This window comes from Pseudorasbora parva, chromosome 15 (assembly GCF_024679245.1).
Source record: "Pseudorasbora parva isolate DD20220531a chromosome 15, ASM2467924v1, whole genome shotgun sequence".
NCBI lineage: Eukaryota > Metazoa > Chordata > Actinopteri > Cypriniformes > Gobionidae > Pseudorasbora > Pseudorasbora parva.
The window spans coordinates 35,095,670-35,118,343 of record NC_090186.1 but is presented as its reverse complement, the minus strand read 5'-3'; the positions used below and the strand labels follow the sequence as shown (position 1 = coordinate 35,118,343).

At 35.6% G+C, this 22,674-nt stretch overlaps 2 protein-coding genes across 2 annotated transcripts; one reads left to right on the top strand and one right to left on the bottom strand.

Annotated features, from left to right (window-relative positions):
- Positions 1–1,551: 1,551 nt before the first annotated feature.
- pex3 (peroxisomal biogenesis factor 3) lies at positions 1,552–13,261 on the bottom strand. The gene is made up of 12 exons (XM_067417889.1): positions 13,045–13,261; positions 12,554–12,685; positions 12,381–12,462; positions 12,245–12,288; positions 10,897–11,018; positions 10,733–10,799; positions 10,557–10,611; positions 10,270–10,420; positions 7,884–7,954; positions 6,192–6,314; positions 2,364–2,460; positions 1,552–2,267 (listed from the first exon to the last, which is right to left on the bottom strand). Exons 1-12 carry the CDS (start codon positions 13,115–13,117, stop codon positions 2,184–2,186), a joined length of 1,101 nt encoding a protein of 366 aa, XP_067273990.1. The 5' UTR covers positions 13,118–13,261; the 3' UTR covers positions 1,552–2,183.
- Positions 13,211–19,337, top strand: adat2 (adenosine deaminase tRNA specific 2). Its single transcript, XM_067417890.1, is given in 7 exon segments — positions 13,211–13,419; positions 13,421–13,520; positions 13,670–13,774; positions 14,361–14,511; positions 18,186–18,292; positions 18,506–18,578; positions 18,666–19,337. Coding segments are annotated over 7 exon segments (861 nt in total). The 3' UTR covers positions 18,782–19,337.
- Positions 19,338–22,674: the final 3,337 nt, after the last annotated feature.

Below are 22,674 nucleotides of genomic sequence, written 5' to 3'. Positions count from 1 at the left end.
ATTCCTTTAAATGTTTCAAGGTAATTATTAACTAAAACTAAACCCATAAAAATAATGCTAACTATAAATAAAATAATGCTGGGCAATAGATTTATCGCATCCAAAATAAAAGTTTGTTTCCATAATATATGTGTATTATGCATATATAAATACACAGACATGCATGTATATAGTTAAGAAAAAGTGTTAGATTTATATTCAAAATATGTATATTTAATAAGCTCAATTATATAAAATATATACAGTATGTAAATATGTCTTATATACATGGAGTGTGTATTTATATACATAATTATACACAGTACACACACGTATGCTAGATTAGATACACACATATTACACATGTATTAGATTTACAATATTAATTAAAAAAATATAGTAGCCTATCACAATAGTATCTATGATACTAAAACAACACAGACAGCTCAGGTACTACCACATCCCTAAATATTAATTTCATACTTACACAGTGTTTGACTTAAAATGACAATTTCTCACCCGTACAAATCATCTATTTTTGTCTTAGGATAACAATATGCACACATGCAGCTATCATAATCATACTTTTATACAGAAAGGATGCATTAAATTGATTAAAATTGTTAGTAAGGCTGTCCTTTCCATTCATCAAAGTATCCTGAAAAAAATGCATCACATTTCCCACAAAAATATGAAGCAACACAATTGTTTTCAACATTGATAAGAAATGTTTCTTGAGAAACAAATCAGCATATTAGAAGGATTTCTGAAGGATCATGAGTAATGGCTGCTGAAAATTCAGCTTTGCCATCACAGGCAAAATTACATTTTAAAATATATTGAAATATAAAACACTTATTCTAAAGTATAATAATATTTCACAATATTACGTGCTTTGCTGTATTGTTTTTTCAAGCAAATAAATGTAACCTTGGTGAAGGACCAAGAAACGTCTTCAGACATTAAAAAAATTATTCTAAACTTTTAAACTGTTTACTGACTTAAAATGATCAAAATATGACAATGATATGAATTGGCAAATAAAAAGATTATGTAGTGTCATGATGTGAACAATTAGTTATTTATTCTAAATGTATTCATTTATTTCCTGTACATTACGCAAGGACTGGCATATATTGCTAAATCGGATTGCTCTCATCCAAAGCAAGCAGATTAAGCTTGTTTTTTTTTGTATTATTTTTTTTTTGTATAAGGAAGTTGCGTCAGAAGGGTGGTGTTTTGTGCAAGAGCAGTCGTCATATGCTTCCCTCATGTTTAGGCAGGTATTACTTAATTTCTTCCTTTTTATATTGGTGTACTTTAACTGGTGAAGATGTTTATTGTTAGACCACGATATGACCTTATTGTTTAGTTGCTATGAGCTACATTGTAGATATGTGCTGCCCTCTAGAGGAACCCGGAAGATTTACTGTGCGTACGAGGAAATGTAGAACGAAAACAAACGTCCTCAAGGTTTCTTTTTTTTCCTGTAATATAACAGCCTGTTGGTACAATTAAAATTTTTTAAAGCCAAAACAACATGCAGTGTTATTTCAATCAATAGTTCCAGTATTATTACTCCCGTTTTTATTAACATTCATGGGTCATTTTACAAAAAGAATAGCATACAACCTTTAAGAATTTGCCAAACAAAAATGAGTTCAACAATTCCTATATCAATTAGTAGAACCATTCAAATTTTAAAGTTAATACAAATGAAAATACTCCCAAAGTATGCATTTGTTAACCAGTAGCAGTGCAGACATCATGTATTGTTACTGTTCCAAAGGTGGGTATGACTGAATTTTGGTCCAGCAGCTGCAACATCAGATTCAGAGATGTCTACGATTCAATCTTCGAAGTCCATGCTGGAGTGGAGATACAGTATAACCAAGTTGTGACAGTTATTAGTATTAATGTTATGCTATAAGGATTAAAAAATAAATAAAATGTACTACAGTTTATTATAGCCTGTAAAACCCTTGGCATGCCTGGGACAAGGTTAGAGGGTCACAACATACAGACAGGACAGCTAGCAGGTGATGAGAAGCTATCTGAACTCCGTTACGCACTGGTCTCTCAGAACAGCCGCTAGTTTCTTTTCTCAGGTTGAACAATTCTGTGCTGAACGCATGAGAGTTTCCTTAAAGTGGGTTTGTAAGGTGTTCGACTTTCACAAGTTCACGTTTTGCTCAGTCCCGCGCTCACTTCTGAAGTTCCTGAGGGGTGCTGAACGTTTCGTACACGTTGGCGGCAAATTCTTTCACCTGGTCTATCAACAAGAGATCCTAAAAGATGAATGAAAACAATATGCATTGGTGTGTGTGGGCAGCTTTTATGCCACATCGAACTCAAAATGTGTAAATGCATATGAAAGTTCTCACCTGGACAAAGTGACTTGGTATTTCGCTGCATATTGAATGTATCTGTCCGTTGATGATGGGAATGATTTTGGCTAAAGGGAGGCTTACTTGTGATAGTCTGAAAGACAAGCATGAAAATAAATACTGTTCACAAATGTTTAGTAAAATGTTCAATAAAATGGGAAAAATATCTGAAAAAACCCTGGTTTATATGATATTCAAACATTAAAATGTGCATATTTGGACTTTTGATGCGTATTTTGAGCTATTTCTATCTACATACACCGCTGCCCTTTGCAATTCGAAACCTCACAATAGATGACGCTAAAATTTGCCAACAGTGCACTTTAAAGAGCATTTCTGATATACAGTGTTCATGTATATATATATTATATATATATACATATATATATATATATATATATATATATATATATATATATATATATATATATATATATATATATATATATATATATATATATATATATATTTTTTTTTTTTTACCAGTATATTTCCATGACATTTCCAAAACTTTCTGGGTCTACTTTTCCAAAGCTTTTCCTTTTTAATTTCCATTTTAAAATTCCATGACTTTTTCATGTTTCTCATGACTAAGAAATGGTTTGGTTTGAATGGTACCTTATTCATACCTGCACACTCCTCAGAGGGGGGAGGGGGAGGGAGGAGGGGGCAGCATATATATGCTTACCCCCCCAGATAAATGCAGTATGGATATATATCATATTCTTATATTAGGATTTGATGCTCAACAAACATTTATGATTATTATCAATGTTGAAAATAGTTGTGCTGCTCATGGTGCTGCTTCATTTTTGCGGAAACCACCATACCATTCAAACCTTTGTGGTAAAATTAAAGAGAGAGAAATTAATACTTTTGTTGATCAGACATAGGCTACATTAAATTGATCCCATTTTGTAACATTTTTAATATTACAAAAGATAATCATTTATTTAATAAATGCAAATAAATGCTGTCCATTGAATTTTCTCATCAAAGAATCCTGGAAAAAAAACGTATCATGGTTTCCACAACATTTTTAAGCAGCACTGTTTTCAACACAGATAATAAACAAAAAAGTTTCTTGATTATGAAATCCTCATATGAGAATGATTAGTGCATGATCATGTGACACTGAAGACTGGAGTAATGATTATAAATTCAGCGTTGATCACAGGAATAAATTACACTTTACTATATTCAAATAGAAAAATGCTGTTTTCATTTGTAATGGTATTTCACAATATTGCTATTTTAACTGTATTTTTTATTAAATAAATGCAGCTTTGGTGAGCAGAAGATAAACATTTAAAAAGCTGTCAGTTAGCACTGCATTATTCATATGATATAGGCCTACTTTATTGTCAATAAATAGGCTACACTGAGATGGTTTCAAAAACACACATAAAGCAAATTGTCGCAATTGTCTGATTGTCGTTGTCACGTTTCATCACTGATAACGATTGTTTTCCTTCAGCTGCAGCTCCAGCGTGACAGTAAGTTAAGTTTCTACGAATCCGCTTTGGAAATTTCTGTTAGAGCGCCCTCCTCATATTTAGATACGAATAAAATGACAAGTCATGCATAGTTGATTATTTTTTGTCTCTGATTTTAAATCTTGATGTATTCCCATTGGTTTCTATGTATAAATACCATAGACCGTAAAAAAATATGGACGACTCGACATCATCCGTTTCCGCTTGCCATATTTGAAGCTTTCAGGCGGGAGTGCACGGCGCTGACATCTTGGGACCGAGTCAGCGCAGTAGCGATTTCGGGACCGGAGTTGCGCAGTAGAGCGCAGGAAGTAGAGCAGGAAGTACAGCTGCGATATCAAAAGACCGCCCACACTCTCGCAGATGCAGAACAATTTATTATGTTGGTGTGAAATAAACAGATATGGAAAAGTAGAAATTAAAGCTAAAGCACCAATCTGCTCCCAAAAATTCTGAAAAAAGTCCGTTAGTGCCTCAGTGACAACTTCACTCAGAGAAGACGTCAGTCTCAGCTGTCAATCATGACGTCACACCCCCTGTTTTTAAAGCGTCAGATAACTAACTAAAACTAAACTTATTTTAAAAACGAACACTTGAAATGAAATCATCGTGATGATAACTGCCTTCAATGACATAAACTAACTTTGGGGGGAAAATATTTGAAGTGTAATTTTATTATTTAGTTTGCCTCGCGTCCATTACAAAACTCAGAGGGGCGGCTATACTGGGACCGGTCACCGGGGGGCGATCGAGGCGCGAAAGCTTCAGTAAATGAGAGGGAGACTGCAGGCTTGATAAATACGCTTGCCCTTGACCTCAAGAAGCGCGCAACCGAGGTAGAGAAAGCCGTCTTTAGCGTCCCTGTGCTTTAACTTGCCCGCCCTCGCGCAGGTAACGCTGGTTCGAATCCCGTTCGTAGCGGGTCGACTATGATCGGGGAGACCCAGTAAACATGTGGGGGATGAAAATACACTTTATTAAAAGTGCGGGAAGGACACGTCCCCTTGTAATCTACGCCCATGCTTGAATTCTTTAAAGGTTAACTATGTAACTTTTGTCCCTCTAGTGCAGGGGTGTCAAACTCAGTTCCTGGAGGGCCACCGCCCAGCAGAGTTTAGCTTTAACCCTAATTATACACACCTGATCCAGATAATCAAGTCCTTCAGGCTTATTTGAAAACTAGAGGTATGTGTGTTGGAACAGAGTTGGAGCTAAACTCTGCAGGGCTATGGCCCTCCAGGAACTGAGTTTGACACCCCTGCTCTAGTGGTTAAAAAAACCTTTGCTGAAAAGCACTGTTTTGGTTGTGCATTGACTCTGCGTGACTGTGTTGATGAATATGGTTATCTTATTGCTCATTCAACAATTACTGCTAGGGATCTTAAGGATCTTAACCTGACTAGCTGAAGATGTTACTGTAGCTATACCCATTAATAGACACAGTACTTCCTTGAAAATAAATCCCAGCACAGTGCTACAACAACCATAATGACAAGACCCTTCATAATAGATCATTCTTTACAGGAAAGTAAAACAACAGAATTGCGAGAAATTCATTCAGCATTTTAAGAAAAAAAGTCTGAATTGTGAGATGTCAACTTGAAATTGTGAGTTTATAATGTTCGTTTATAACGTTCGTTTTATTTGCGTTTCATTAAATGGATGGACACGAACAAGGAACATAGAACACAGAAATATAGTAAAAAAGAAATGTAGGCTAAATAAAAATGTATATATACCTATAATAGGCTATAGTATAGACTAATAAATTATATAATAGGCTAATAATAGACCTCGATTTATTTGATGTTCAAATGAAAAGTAGCCTTGGGCCTAATAATGTTTTCTTTGCTTCAAACATTCCTTCAAACATTAAACAAAAACATCCTTATTCCTCAATAACAAAATAGAGCAGTAGTTCTGCATGTTCCTCTCTTTATTAACTTACTAATATCTGTAGTATTAAGCGATCCACCGGTGCAGACATTATGCCACTGTGTGGTAAGCTTGACTGTTCCGCGCCTATGAACCACACAGGAGTTAGCTTCCAACCATGCGCCTGTAAATTATTTTATTGGGCTTATTTGGTTCTAGTTATTTTATTTTGTTAGATATTTCCACTTTGCGGGAGTCCCGCAAATAATTTTATTTTCCCACAACCCGCACACAATAATATCTTGCCACCTGCACCTGCATTCACCCATCAAATTTTGTTCCGCACCGCTCTCTGTTGTGCTGGGTCCCGCGGTGCTCCCACAGGAGTGCAGGCCTCTAGTTTGGGGTAATTCTATATACCTTCTTGAATAAAAATAAATGCTTCTACACTGACCTATCAGATGTACTGGAGGGGGCGGAGTCTCCCTGCGGGGGTCGGAAAAACTCTGCCATGTTGTCTAGGAATCGGATAAAGCCTCGGCTCAAGCAAGTATGGAGTACAGTATTGAAGTCTGGGCTGAAAAAAAAAGTTTAGATGTAATTAATAACCAGCTACAGAGTTTAATGATGTCCGAATATGCATATGCTGCATATTCAAAGTGATCTATGTTGGCCTATTGATTTCAACCAATTTACTCTTGTTTAAATTTTTGAATTCAGAACTCCTTCTTATAACTCACATAATACTGTATAAAAGGAATTGAAAGTGTTAGATGAAAATAAAAATACATTCTATCATTAAAGGAACACTCCACCGTTTTTAGAAATAGGGCTTATTCAACTCCTTTCCTACATTTAGACATGCGGGCAAATGCATTTTTGTCTCTACTACTTGCTACTTGGGCGCAGAGATATCACGCAACACATTGCGATCGCTCAACACCCAGAGGACGTGAGGATGAGAGCCGTGATATCTCTGCGCCCAAGTAGCAGTGCTTCGCCTGTGCCTCCCCATAATATAGTCCCAAAGACAATATCTGCCTAGGAAATCGCCTAGTCTAAATCTGCATCGCTATTTGTACTCATTGTGAATATGTAGGCAACAAGAAGTAATTAGGTGGGTGTTTTTTTTTTTGTATCACTTTTACTCGGGACATGCTAGCTGGCAACATAGGATTCCGTTCATCATACTAAGCTAAGCTAGTGCTGACCCTGCCAAACTAAAACAGACAAAAATGCATTTGCCCACATATCTAAATGTAGGAAAGAAGCCCTATTTCTAAAAACGGTGGAGTATTCCTTTAATTACTCACCCTCCCTCATGTCGTTCCAAACTTGTAAGACTTTCGTTCATCTTCGAACCACAAATGAAGATCTTTTTGATGAAATCTTGAGAGCTTTCTGTCCCTCCATATACTGCTAAGCAATTGAAAATTTGACTTTTAAAAAATTTAATCAAACTTAAATCATCTAATCAACTAATTCATATGACTTGAACAGTTTAGTCCAAATTTTCTGAAGAGACTTGATCACTTTATATGATAAACAGATTGAATTTACTCTTTTATTCACATATAAACATTGATCAGCTAACATAAACAGAAGCTCAACCAAACCTGCTTGCTGGGCAAGAACAAACCTCATTGGTTCTTGCGGAAGCTCAATCGTGCTGTGTAACACCTGAATGAACCTCATTGGTGCTCACACGTCAAGTGAATATGCTTGAACTTCCGTTTACCACAACTGATGTGTGAATTGATTAATGTTATTAATTGGTTATGTGTATAAAAGCCTAACTTTGGTCTCTTCATCATATAAAGAGTCTTTTCAGTTTTACAGTCTCTTTATGAATTATTTGAAGCGTCAAAATGGTAGTTGTAGTGACAGAAAGCTCTCAAATTTAATCAAAAAGATCTTCATTTGTGTTCTGAAGATGAACGAAACGTATTTGTATGGAAAGACATGACGGTTAGTAAATGATGACAAAATTACCATTTTTGGGTGAAATATATCTATAAGGTGTTCAGTACAAAAATAAATCATGAGATTAATTGTGATTAATTACTTACATTTTTTTGAAAATCCTACGTAAATTTAAATGTTCAATTCTATAGGTTTATATCAGTGGTGCCTTGATGGCCCTCACCTTTCAAGCATATCTCTGGTTTCATTCAGCAGCTTTATTGTTGTGACATCATTTTCTGTGAGACCACAGGCCTAGAAAAAATAAATAAATAAAACTATATATATAAATATTTTTACATTTTATATAGATTCATAAAATAAAAAATATTATATACATTTAAACTATATATATATATATATATATATATATATATATATATATATATATATATATATATATATATATATATATATATATATATATATATATATATATATATATATATATATAATATATATAATAAAAACACAAAATAAAGGTTATATACACTCCTGAACAAAATCTTAAGACCAGGGGATGCATTGCAAGTTTTACACACTTTCACACTTGTGGATCATAACCGGGTTGTAAGTGCTGCTTCAAAATGCCAAAAGAAGAAACAGGAGCAAGAGACAAAAAATAGAGAGTAGGCAATTTATTGAAAACTGCATTTAAACTCAAACAGGCTGTTCATCAGCTGATCAAAAGTTTAAGACCATACCATAAAAAGGTCAAATCTGCACAAAAATATGGCTTTCATGTCATTGTCCTTCAAGCAGTCATATTGTCAAGATCTCCTGATGGCAAAGGCAAGAAGGCTTTCTCTCTTTGAACGTGGCAGGATTGTTGAGCTGCACAAGCAAGGCCTTTCGCAACGCGACATCGCTGCTGAGGTTGGACGCAGTAAGACAGTCATTTTACATTTCTTAAAAAATCCTGAGAGTTATGGGACAAAAAAGTCAAGTGGTAGACCCAAAAAGATTTCACCTGCACTGAGCCGCAGGATCCGACGGGTTGTCCGTGAAGACACAGGTCGATCCTCAACCCAAATGAAGGCCCTTACTGATGCTGACTGCAGCCCAATAACCATAAGACATCATCTGCTAGAGAAGGGCTTCAAGAACAAAAAACGTCTTCAAAGGCCACGTCTCCTCCCACGACACAAACTTGCCCGTTTAGAATTTGCAAGGCAGCACCAAACATGGGACATTAAAAGGTGGAAGAAAGTTTTATTCTCTGACGAGAAAAAATTTAACCTGGACGGTCCTGATGGCTTCCAACGTTACTGGCATGACAAGGAGATCCCAACTGAGATGTTTTCTTTCTGGCTATGTGGATCTGTTGCAGCGGGCATCCCTCTTGACCGAGGGCCCCCGTCTGTGCGGTAATGAATAACATTGCTCTTTTGGACCACCCTGCGTGTTCCCCTGATCTAAATCCCATTGAGAACATTTGGGGATGGATGGCAAGGGAAGTTTACAAAAATGGACGTCAGTTCCAGACCGTGGATGCCCTTCGTGAAGCCATCTTCACCACATGGAGCAACGTTCCCACCAGCCTCCTGGAAACAGTCGCATCAAGCATGCCGAAACGAGTTTTTGAAGTGATCAACAAGAACGGTGGGGCTACTCACTGCTGAGTCCTTTTTTGACACGTTTAGTACTGTTGTGCGTTTATTTTGGGCTATGGTCTTAAACTTTTGATCAGCTGATGAACAGCCTGTTTGAGTTTAAATGCAGTTTTCAATAAATTGCCTACTCTCTATTTTTTGTCTCTTGCTCCTGTTTCTTCTTTTGGCATTTTGAATCAGCACTTACAACCCGGTTATGATCCACAAGTGCGAAATGTGTAAAACTTGCAATGCATCCCCTGGTCTTAAGATTTTGTTTAGGAGTGTACATGAAAATGCTATATTTTAGTTCTATAGAAATAAAAATATAAATAGTTTAATAAATTTGAGCTGCATGATTTTTAATAAATTGAATCACATTTTTTTGTATAAAATAGAGATCAAGATTCTCCCACAATTCTGAACAACTAAACAAAGTAACATGTCATTTTTTTTTACTAGAGGTTCTGACCATATTAATTGCTGCAGTCTATTTAAAAATATATTTAATTCATTTTAATGAATTATTATTATTATTTTTTATTATAAAAATTGGTTTGAATAAATTATAATTCAATGACTCACTCATAAAGACTTGTTTCATTTATGGATTAATCAGCGTATTTGAAATAGTCTCTTGAATAAATGATTTCATTAATACATTTTTAACAGCCACTTGTCGCCACCAACTGGTGTAATGATGTAATTGATACAAAAATTTCTATATAAATATAAATTCTGTGTTTATATCTGAACTATAAACTTTTACCCCAGTACTTTTGTCATATGAATCATTGGAAGACAGAAATAATGATACTGTGTAGTTAAGTAAAGACTATTATCTACACATGACAACTGCTCTGTCTAGCTCAGTGCTGACAGCAACACATATTTGAATGTTCTGCTGTGATCATACTTGTCAAAGCTTTATTAGACATTCCTAATCATTTACAAAAAAAATTATAGTTATATATCTACCTGTGAGGCTAGCGTGTTCTCTTCATCAGGCATCATGTACCAGGAAAGACTTTTGTGTTTAGAGGAAGCACTGCCCTCCTCCACTAACTGTCTGATCTGAGTTAACTGTTGCTCCAACTCTGGTAGGGACAAACTCTGCTTCAGAGACACCCTGAGGAGACATAGACAGCAGTTAGCTGAGGAACACTGATGCACTGACTCAATAGCTGCAATGGCAAATAAAGCCACAATGGGATGGGATGACTAGATTGAAGTTCATTCATCATCCAATCAATCACTCAGCGTACAGTCCAATAACTTCCTGGACAGCTTTCTTCACCACAGTTATGAGTTCAATAAGCCCTGAAAACATAGAAAAAAATGGAACAGCAGTGTAAACTATAGAGCATATGGCCTGTATGGACAGGGGATTAAACTATAATACAGATTAGACGCTCATATACAGATCTGACATTGTCCTCACCTTCTCCAAGAAGGTGTTGGATACTTGACAGATATTGTTGTTGAACATCAGGAGGGGCGAATGGGGTCTAAAGTAGCAGTATAAGAGATATGTGGTCACGATTACATGCTATAACATAATAAAATAATGTTGCCGTGCCTTTAAAACACCAAGCCCTGACATACCGTTCCATTCTTTGTCACAGAGTTGTCCAGGTACAGGTAGCCACCAATTATGTTGAGCTGAACTCTGAGTAACACCACCAGCATGCAAGTGCTGTAAACCGCCACAATGCTGCGGGTAAAACCTGGAGGGTGGAGATCATTGTTTCAGAACAGGAATGGATGAGCGTTTAATTAAAGTCAATTTGAATTTCTGTACATAACCCATTTACTTCCATGTGACGTATTGTCAAACAGGACATTCAACAAAAACAATTGTAGGGTGGGAATCAATTTGATTGTGAAAAAGTAGGCATTCCAAACTAGAATTCAGACAAAACAATGCCATAACTCGTTGGTCGTTGCTCAACATTTTCCAGTAACCCTCATGACATCAATGGAAAATAAAATTGGTTGATTACATTTTAACTGTATTAGATCTTTTTAAAATAAAAATTACACTAGCTTTTAAAAGTTTGAGGTCAGAATAAGATGTATTAATGTTTTTGTTTTTATCAAAAAGTCTTCATTTGACCATAAATACAGTAAAATATCATGAAATATTACTACAAATTAATTAAAATAACTGTTTACTATTTAAATATACTGCATATTGAAATGCCATTCATTCCTGTAATGGCAAAGCTGAATCTAGTGTCACATAATCATACATAAAGATGCTGATTTGTGCTGCGTTCACACTATGTCATAATTACGAGAGTGTATGACGTTATATCATTCATGTCACATCCTCCGAATTATGTGTTTCTATGGCTATAATATCAACGGCAATGTGAATCTGCAGCAGTATGTCTGGTACGTTGGAAGCTCTCGGAAAATTCCCAGTTTACAAGGTGGAATTATAATTTCTTCAAGGACATTCATTTTTTTTACAAGACGTAACCTCGTAATTACTGTAATTATGACATGGCACAACATTTTTTATTATTATATGTTGAAAACAGTGTGCTGCTTGATATGTTTGTGGATCCAAATATTATTATTATTTTTTCCAGGAATCTTTGATGAATAAAAAATTCTAAGCATTTATTCAAAATAGAAATATTTAGCAATAATGTAAATGTATTTACTGTCACTTTTGATTATCCTTTGTGTTTTTTTCTCTCTTAAAAAGCTACATTGAATTGCCATACATCTATATATTTAAACAACAAAAACTATATATAGCTGAGAAAATAAATTACTAGATTACAAAGACAAACCATTTATTTATATGGAAAAAAGTACAAAAATCAATAGTTCACAATAAGATTGAGAATGTGCATTAACAAAAAAAGTTAATAGGGTAAATTTTGATTTCATATTTGAATACACCTTAAATACTGTACCAAGAAAAACTTCTTGAACTCACTAATAATCTTTAGATCCTCCCAGATTTCAAGTTTATTGGCTGGCCTGTTTGGGAAGACATGATCACTTACTTCAGTTGTATTCTTTGATTTAATAATGCAGATAATCATGTATAATTTACATGAAGAATGACTCACTTGGTCTTCAGCAAAGCGGTGAGGCTCTCTGAGTTCAGGTGATGTATGATGGCCTCTCGGAGAGTGGGGAGCATTGATAACACTACAAATAAAAGACACAGTTACATACATCAGGCAGAAGACACATCACTTTCATGAACTGATCATGCAACTTTTTTATTATTCTTTTTTACCTGTCATGTTACATGTCCTCTGGTTGCTATCGAAATGAAACTGTCTCCGAGCTTGAGCGATGTATTCTGCTGCCTCTCGCTCCTGCATCTCCTGAATTTTTCTTCGTGCATATTTACCAAGTATATAGACACCTGGGTATGAAGTTTGAGAATATATTACAATATAATAAACATGTTAAGAAAGTGATATGCAATACGCATGGTCTATTCAGTAATATCAAATCTTTCTTATGGCTAAAAATACCAGGGTAAAGTCCATATCAACTTTGCCAATAGAAAATCTAGGTGACAGGTGAGCTGAGATTAATGAATTGGGAAATAAGATCTAATGCTTGACAACATTTTAATAACACGCTAAACACTACAGAAGATATTACAGCTACAAGTATTTGTATTAATCTATTCAAGAAATAATTAATGCACAGTCACTCCTAGCTAACAATCTCTGAAGTATAACAGCATGCAGGTGGTCTAGTTGCCCGCCCACGTACCTCCAACAAAAACCCCAGTGAAGATGAATTTCCTCTTATGGCGTTTGATGAAATTCCATGTAGAACTCAACATTTTAAAAACAGACTTGACACCACAAAAGACACACACGAAAGAATAGATGCAATAACGTGTTTGGACGTAACTCACTAGCTAGCACAATGCTACATGGCCATAACTTCGCATGTTAGCAGCAAGCAGGCGTACTGCAGAGAACAGATTGAGTCGATTGATCGATTCAGCCGTCGATCGATTCACCTCCCTGGAAGGTCCATCGAGTATTACGTTCCCCCGGAAACACGTGCGCGTGTAAACAACGCTACTTTCCCTAGAATTGTGCTGCTTTATTTAAACGGTTATACTTTTGTTGAGGATACTGATAGGGATGCAAGCAGGCAGTTTTGATCTCGAGAAGAGGGGTTTTCTGCAGCCATTAGAAAGTGAGATACAAACATGGATGTCAAAAGCGTTTGACATGGTAAAGATTCTGATATTTACTGTTTCTCTTACCTTTGAGTGTGTGTGTATACATGTATGTGTAATGGTAAATTGTACTTTGGGTCGTTTTGAGAAAATAATATTTACATGATATGACATTAGTCCATATAACATTAATTACTTTTAAAGGCAATTGAAGCACTTGAGAATGGTGAGGTTCCAGTTGGCTGTCTGATGGTTTACAACAATGAGATTATTGGAAAAGGAAGAAATGAGGTGAATGAAACAAAAAATGTAAGTGACGTCACAATGCGAATAGTAATTGGTAATTAAAAAAAAAATCTATTTATTATCATTCAATAGATTACAGTTATTGAAATTGCTAACAACAATACCTAATCTAGCTGACTATAACATTATGCTCCAGTATGTATAAGCAATTTATCAATTATACGACAATAATAAACAATGTGGTTCATGCAGACTGTGATGTAAATATACATCTTCTATGATGGATGGACACATTTTCTATTCAAAATGTTTTGTGAGGCTTAAAGTCAAAATGTTAAGGTGGTGTAACACTTTAGAGATTGTAAAAACGAAGTCTCATTACAAGGCTTATTTTCTTGTAAATGATTCATGATTGTCTAAGGTATAATCATATATTTGTGTATGTTTGACTTTAGTGGTTGCATAATTTAAGTTTCTAAGAACTAGAAATTCTTCTTTTTGTCATCTTAAATGTGCCTGTTTTCCTTTGACCCATATATTACAGTTTATGTAATGTCAAGGCATTTTGATTAGCGGTTCTTTCTAGTAAAGCAGGGAGAAACTTTGGACTAGACGAAACAACCTCACATCTCTGCCTGTTTTGCCCAAGGCTACTCGGCATGCAGAAATGGTGGCACTGGATCAAGTGCTGGATTGGTGTTGTTTCCGAGAGAAGGACCCGAAGGAGGTGTGTGAACAGACTGTACTTTATGTGACAGTGGAGCCATGTATCATGTGCGCAGCTGCTCTGCGCCTGCTTCGTATCCTTGAAGCCAAAATATGGTTTACTATTAGTTTAACCCTCATCCGTCCCTCACACTCTGTAACAAATTGGTCCCTCGCGGGTCGAAATAACCCGAAGCCCTAAAATTATACTTAGTTTTAGGCTAATTCTGATACATGCAATGACTATCTATTATGACATTTAGGCATTTTTATATTTATGTACATAATAATAAACGTTTACACTAATTCTTGAATTTTTCATAAGTAAAAATGATGTGTGCTGTGTTATAAGCAGTGATTGCGGAATCGCTTATAGGCTTATATTACTAACACATTCTTTAAATAGCACAAAAAATACTGCGCTATTGACTTTAGACCAGGTTTTTGTTGGTCAGTGGCGCAGTCGATTTCCTCAAAATAGCAGACTGAAAAACTAGCAAAAAACACTTGCCCTTGCACATTGCACCACATTGCGCTGGGTGTATGATGGGGCCATGGGTGTCTCTTCCGAACCTTGTAGAAAAAATAAAATAAAACATGATATTTAATGACTCTTGCCACTAGACTGCTTTATAGTTCAATATGGAGCAAATGAGCTGTTTTGCTGGGTCTTAATGTAAGTTATTTTGTGTGTCTCTTCAGTATGTATGAAGATATGCACGTAGACATTATACAAATTTTGCTAATACAAAGTTTAGTTTATTTTGAGCATTTTTTTTAAAGGTTTTTCTATGTATGATTTCCTTGCATTTCATTAATTTATTAGGGGGTTTAATTAACCCACAGGGGACTGATTTGTAGGTGCCCTGGAATGATTTGAAACAATATGTTAAGGACAACATTTGTCCAGATACAGTTTTAAATTTACAAGCCTATAAATTGTCCCTATGTAATGCTCTGTTTTTGCCTTATTTGGAAGGGTCATGAATATTAATGTTGAGCTCTGCTCCGATTGGCTTATTTCAGCAGTTCAGTTCAGTAAAGCAGCTCGTAAGTCCAGACCGTCCTGACAGAACACAGACCGACTGAATGACACTTTAAGCAGAACATCTCAAATGGAGATTGATAAAATGCAGCTTACCGTATTTTCCGGCTATAAGTCGCTCCGGAGTATAAGTCGCGGCTATATTTATTCTTGTCAGTCAGTATGAATTAAATTTAATGTAAAAGTCACATCTGACTATAAGTCGCAGGACCAGCCAAACTATGAAAAAAAGTGTGACTTATAGTCCGGAAAATACGGTACTTGTTTATTGGTGTTTTCAGATCATCCGCAGGCGAGAGAGAGCTCGCCTGCATATGGTTGCCAGATTGTACATATTTAGGTAAAACACCAGATAGTATACATGTTCTTTTCACAGAAAAGCTCTGTTTGGGGGATTTAAATTACTGAAATTTGGCAACCGCATGAACGATCTTCTTTCCCAAACAAAAACCAGTGATTTTAGACTCGTCTTTTTTCGTCAACGATATTGAATGTTTATATACCGTTAGTCACAATGTAGGCTATGCAGTGACTGTGATGTACTCTTAATACACACATTCAAAAACATACTTAATTCAGCACTAGGTAACTTCAACCTTCATAATATATTTTCAAGACTCTTGTGATGATAAATCGACTTACAATAGGTTGAATGACACGTCTGCCATAGCCTGATGGGGTCTGTATCGTTTTTAATCGTACTTTTAAACTTCGGGTTTCGGGTAGTAACCCGAGAAAAAAAAGAACTACAAAATTCAACTGCTTTACGGCAAATACATCACTTCCACCAACACACACACTTCCTTAAATTCGGACATGCGAGCCCAACTTTGTTCGTCGGATAATATAGTCATGTCCGAAGCAGCACAGACAAATAAGAAAGAAAAGGTTTTGTTGGAGGAAAGCAATAAGAGGAAACAAAAAAGTGATGGGATTAAAGGCAGGACGAGGATCAACATTGGACCATCGTTTGCTCGTCGGCGTGAGCTGAAGGAGGCGTGCCCGACCGATGCTGTCATGCTTGTTACGGTGATAACTGAAGTATCATATAGATTCTGTAAAACGGTAACCAATAGACTACTCTAATGACGCTGGCTTGTAAACGTCAGCATCGTGATTATTTGGCGTTTGAAAAAAATAAAACCCATGAAATTATATTCATATGACATGCTGAAACATGCCACTGACTGTAAGTTACCTGGGATGAAGACATTTCACACGACACACGCCGCCAGAAGAACACCTGCATGTGAACTCCTGCAGTGTTCAACTGTTAGTGCTGCACCAACCCACGGGGCCGCTTTTATGAAGTTATTTGGCCCGCCCCACTCCACTGTATATATTTTTACAACCCGCCCCGCACCCGCGACCATTAAATAGACATACGGGGTCCGCGGGTTATGAGACGACCCACGCATCACTAGCTCAGGGCTATCAGGGTTGTCATGTCAACAAATGCAAGCGCGATGGCATCCCCTATTGTAGGATGACAGATCTTACGACAGTAGTTGAGGACATTATTTTTTCCCAACTGTAGGGGGACCCCGAGAGCAAAAGTTACCCAGTGCTGCTTTAAGTTCTCAAAAATATAAATATATATTTTAACAAAATAAATAGCCTTGTCAAAGTCTGTCAGTTCCACCTGACAATGCACATGTTTGGACAGATGCAAATGTTGGGGGCGTGCGTATGAATGGTCCCCAACGCTTGCGTCACGGTTGGGTTTATGTTGAGAAGCACTTTTTTTTCCCGTGGTGTTTTTGATTCACGAGATTTACATAAGAAGTAGGAGGCAATGGTGTTTGAGACTCACTGTATGTGATGTCCATGTACTGAACTCTTATTATTTCACTATGGCAAGATTAATTCAATTTTTCATTCTAGAACACCTTTAAATTTCAACCACATAAACTCGTCTGGTCCAGTAATTTTTTTGTTCTTAGACCACTCTGATGAACACAGTTATTATATATATATATATATATATATATATATATATATATATATATATATATATATATATATATATATATATATATATATATATATATATATATATATATATATATATATATATATATATATATACATATATATATATATATATATATATATATATATATATATACATATATATATATATACATATATATATACATATATATATATATATATATATATATATATATATATATATATATATACATATATATATATATACATATATATATACATATATATATATATATATATATATATATATATATATATATATATATATATATATATATATATATATAATTGAGTGTTCATCAGAGTGTGTGTGTATATATATATATATATATATATATAGAATCATTCTAATATGCTGCATGATTTGGTGCTCAAAAGGTAATAATTATTATTACAATGCTAATTGTAACATTTGTGCTGCTTATTGTTTTTCTTTAAAGTTCAAAAGCACAGTATTTCTTAGAAATAGAATCGTGTGTAACATTATATATGTCTTTACTGTCACTTTTATTAAATGTAATGCACCCTTGCTGCATAAAACTAAAAATTTATTATTATTATTTTTAAATCCTACCAGACATTTGAACTGAAGTGTAGATATTTGTGTCAGTAGATTCTAAATGTGTTATTGTGTTTACCACAGGTATTTATTGTCTAGTAGTTTTAAAATAATCATGTCGTCGCTAAATGGACACCTTAACATTTAGACAGACATACCTCTTGTTGTATATGGGTGCAAAAATGAGCGGTTTGGAGGCTGTGGCTCCGTCCTGGATGTCTCATCAGATCATTTACCACACACTGGAACTACATTTAAGGTAAAAGAATTCCCTCCAAATGCTATCCATTTAAATTTAAATTCCAGCTCGTGCTCCAAAAGGAAGCCAGTTTCTACAATTCAGAATTTTTTTTGCCCAACCGTTCTGTGTGGCTAGAATATTTTTCTTGTAGGAACTTCCACATTCCCTCGATTTTAGTTTAGACCACATAGCATATTTTTGCTGAAGCACATGCTTATTTGCTCATTACAGTGCATCGCAGGATATAGAGCGGAAGAGGCTGTTGAAATGCTCAAGACATTTTATAAACAAGAAAACCCAAATGGTAAGGGAAGTCTTTTTAATATATGCATGTTAATGTCCATTGATGTTTTCATTGAAACATGATGTTTTCTTGTCTCCTGTTTGTTAGCTCCCAAACCCAAAGTGAGGAAAGATTTGATCAGTCCACCAGGTGGCGCTGTAGTCCTTCAGGTAAATCAAGGACCACAAGATGAGGAGAGAGGAACAATTGCTCCTTTGAGCTGAAATGGAAAATATTTGAACATTCAGACTTTTACAAGACCTTGTATCTCAATGATTTTGCCATCTTTTTGAGATCATTGATTTAATCTACTTCTGTTTGAGGAACCACATCGCCTCATTAGCCAGACCGCATCGCTCGTAAACCTCCAGGCCTCTTCTTCTCTGTGGCTGGATGCCGTGAGTCTCTTCACCGCATGTAGAAGCAAAAGACTGGGCCTGTTCTGCATTAAAGCACAGGTTCTTCTCCAGCTCTTGCTCTCTTTGTGTCCTTATACAACCCAGAACACTGCTTCTGAACTCTTAATGATCTCAGTCTAGCAGATGCAGGGCAGACCCAGGTGGAGTTTCCACTTACTTCATTGCCAGAAACTTTAAACGGAGAGTTGAAAATTAATTTCTATCATTACTTTCTCACCCTACATTTTTTCTTCCATAGAGAAAAAAGTTGAATTTATAAAGCTTTGGAGGAATATTCACCTACTTTTCCCCCCAATATATTTAAAGTGAATGATGACTGAGGCTGTCTATAAAAGCTGCAATAAAAGTATCATAAAATATAGCTTTGAGTTATATCCCTTTGTGTTCCCACAACATGAAGGTGTGTAAATAATCAGTAATTTTGGGTGAAATATTCAAAGATGTTTCCTTTGATTTGCTTAATTTCTTTCTCTCCCCTCTCTCTCTCTCTCTCTCTCTCTCTCTCTCTCTCTCTCTCTCTCTCACTCACACTCACGCACACGCACACGCACACACACACAAACACTAAACCTTCTTAGTTTCTTCCTCACTACTAGTATTGTTTTAGTATGTATAGTTCTATACTGTTATATTTTTTATTAACAATCTGAAATAACTTTTATTTTGAAATTTCAGCTTTCGTATATTTTTAGTTCGAAATTAAAATTTTAGTAATTTTCATATGTGCTTTTCATTTATTTTTTGTTTATTCAAAATAGTAACTTCAGTGTGTCAATTTAAACTTCTTTCAGTCAGTTGTGAAATTTGTGTCCATTATTTTTCCATTTAATATTTTATTTCAGTTTATTAATATTTTATACTATTTTTTATAGTTTTAGTTAATAATAACAACTTCTTAAAAAGAGATTTTAAATAATACTATATAATCCTTAAATATTTTAATTGAAAAATCCTTAATAATAATCAATTCCTTAATAATATAATATTATATAGTAATAATTATTTATATTGTAAGGATTATGCAATACAAATTGGTTGGATTTTTGCTACTAATTAAAGTTTAAATCTTTAAATAAAAAATAAAATAAAAAGAAGTCTTGAACCCTAATCTGCCTGCTTCCTGTGAAAGTATTCATGTCATGTTGCGTTTCTGAGTATTAAAGTATAACACCGCTCTCATGAGCGGCCGTATCATATATGAATGGTTTCTAAACCTCACATTATTAAATTGCCATGTAATGTGTTATTAGTGGCTGGAAGTGGGTTTTCTGTGGGTGCGTATGAAAGAGAAATCAAGCGGTTTTGGAAGTAGATATGAGGTGTCTGCGATCTTTAGGTCTGTCATTTTTCAAGGCCTGTCGTCTATGGGTTCTGTCGGCCATATCATTTATGAATTTGAAACATTTCCTCGTTCAGTTGCTGCTCTGTTATTGTCATTGTAAGAAGAACCTATGGGTTTAATTGTTTTGTGGTGAACGATCAGACATTGAGAGCTCACAGCTGGCTTTTTTAATATGAATGCGCTATCTTGATGTTGAAATGACAGGAGCTGTCATTAATAAATAAAAATAATCATATAGATTCATTGTGTAAGTAGTATCTAAGTAACCGATTCAAAACAACAGAGCACTGGTCTGGTCCCACACCTGGTAAGCATTTGACAGGTGTTATGCCCTGGCAGCGTTACGCCATGAGTCATGTGCGAATAAAGAACATCGTAAAACAAGCTGCACCCACCTACGCGGTCCCTGTTCACATGGAAGAAGAACACATTTTTGTCTCTAACTCTTTATCCATAGACGGTCTTTCATAATGCTTCATTCGAGTGAATCAAAGTTTCAAATTCATATGAAGTATTGGTGTTGGGGGTAAAGCATTACAAGTTACACAAATATACTTTATTAACCAATGTCTTAACTGCAGACCTTCAGTGATCCAATTCAATCATACCAATAAGCAAAAATAGGTAAATATCACAATTGTATTTCATTTATTTTATTGCTGAGGAACTTTCTTCTCCTTCATCGTATTCTTCTGTAATCCAAAATGGCAGCAGAGCTGAAAGGTTTGATCTGCGCCCTCTGCTGTACAGGTAGGAATTTGCATTTCCTTCAGCCTGAGGCTCATTTATTTCACTTTTGTTGTGAAAGGGCCTTTATATTTGTTTTTTGTTTTTTAACAAACAAGCAAGGCTAGCACGGGGGGTGAAAAAAGTAACGCAAAAAGTAACTCAGTTACTTTTTAAGGGAGTAAAGCAATATTGTAATGCATTACTTTTAAAAGTAACTTTCCCCGAACTCAGCCCCCCCGCCCACAACATTTGAGCTCGGTCGGTTCGGTCTGGACTCGATCCATAGAGGAGTGATTATGCCCGAACAGAAACTGTTCGGACCAATGAAATCATCAGGGCGGGCTTTAGACGATGAGGGACATGATAAACAGTAACGTAATCATGCATGTCATCAAAGGCGCTTGGATTATATTTGTTCAAATCCTAAACAGAGAGCTTGTTCGTATATGCTTATGCAGAACTTCGACTTGTAAGATAAACAGGATATTTAATGATAATTACATATGGAAGTTAATTGGATTGTGAAAAGTAAGTTACATATCCAAATAAGTTTACATTGTCCGACTGCAGTAGGCACACCAATATTTGGTAACACTTAAAGGGTTACTTCAGCGATGAGCATATGACTTTCTATCAGTAGAAACCCTGGAGTATATTCAAATTATTGTGCCCTCTCATATCCCCCTGAGACGAGAGATTTATGCATTTTATTTCTGGAAAAATTACTTCGGTCACACAAATATTGTCGATTTACGTCATCGGTAATATGTTTGACCAGAGGCTAAAGACTACAGCCGGCAGAGGGAGCCATTTCCGCGTGTTTTCAACTCGGACATGAGGGATGGGAGATCGCACTCACAGCTCAGCTCAGGCATTCATGTAAACGGAGAGGCCGGCGGAGCAAAGTGAGCATTTTAACTTCTCAATTTAATTCCTATGAAAGTTACTCTTCACGCGCTGAGAAATATTGCCGCGAGCGTGGACGGGTTTACCTCAGCTCTCATCATGAGAGCTCATTCAGCTCATCACGATGTGTGTAAAACTCCTGCTGCGTTTGTGCTGACACTTCCTCAGCGGCTAAATCAAATTATATTGAGCAGACACTTTCAGTTTAATTGTAGTGTCAGTTCTCTAACTGAACTGATTTTATGAAGATGAACACGGTGGTGGGAAAGTGATCAGTGATTCAGTAGCAGTGGCTTTGGGAATGGCCTCACAGGGCAGCGAAGCATTCTGGGAATAGTAGTCTTTCATACCCATGAGACAAAAATACATTTTCTGTCTTTTCTCAGTCTAGAAAGCACCAAATTCAAAAATAATTCCACATTTCTACTACATTAATAACCCAGTTTAAATACAGATTCATCTTCCCAGCGCTGAAGTACCCCTTTAACATTTAACTACTGTACTTTTAGCATTTATTATTCCTGTGCCTAGAGTTGATTTCTATACACCTCAGTTCTTAAAATGCTAACAAGATGCTGAATTTATTTGATCAAAAATTCATATTTTACAATTCAAAATAACAGCTTTCTATTTAATATATTTATAATAGCAAAGCTGAATTTTCAGCATCATTATTCCAGTCTTCAGTGTGATCCTTCAGAAATCATTCTAATATGATGCA

Coding starts and splice junctions, on each gene's coding strand:
- pex3 (XM_067417889.1), bottom strand. CDS start 13,117: ATGTTGAGTTCTACATGGAATTTCATCAAACGCCATAAGAGGAAATTC. Junction 2,461..6,191: donor CCCTCCAGTACATCTGATAG/GTCAGTGTAGAA, acceptor CTTGTCTTTCAG/ACTATCACAAGTAAGCCTCC. Junction 2,268..2,363: donor TACCAAGTCACTTTGTCCAG/GTGAGAACTTTC, acceptor TTCATCTTTTAG/GATCTCTTGTTGATAGACCA.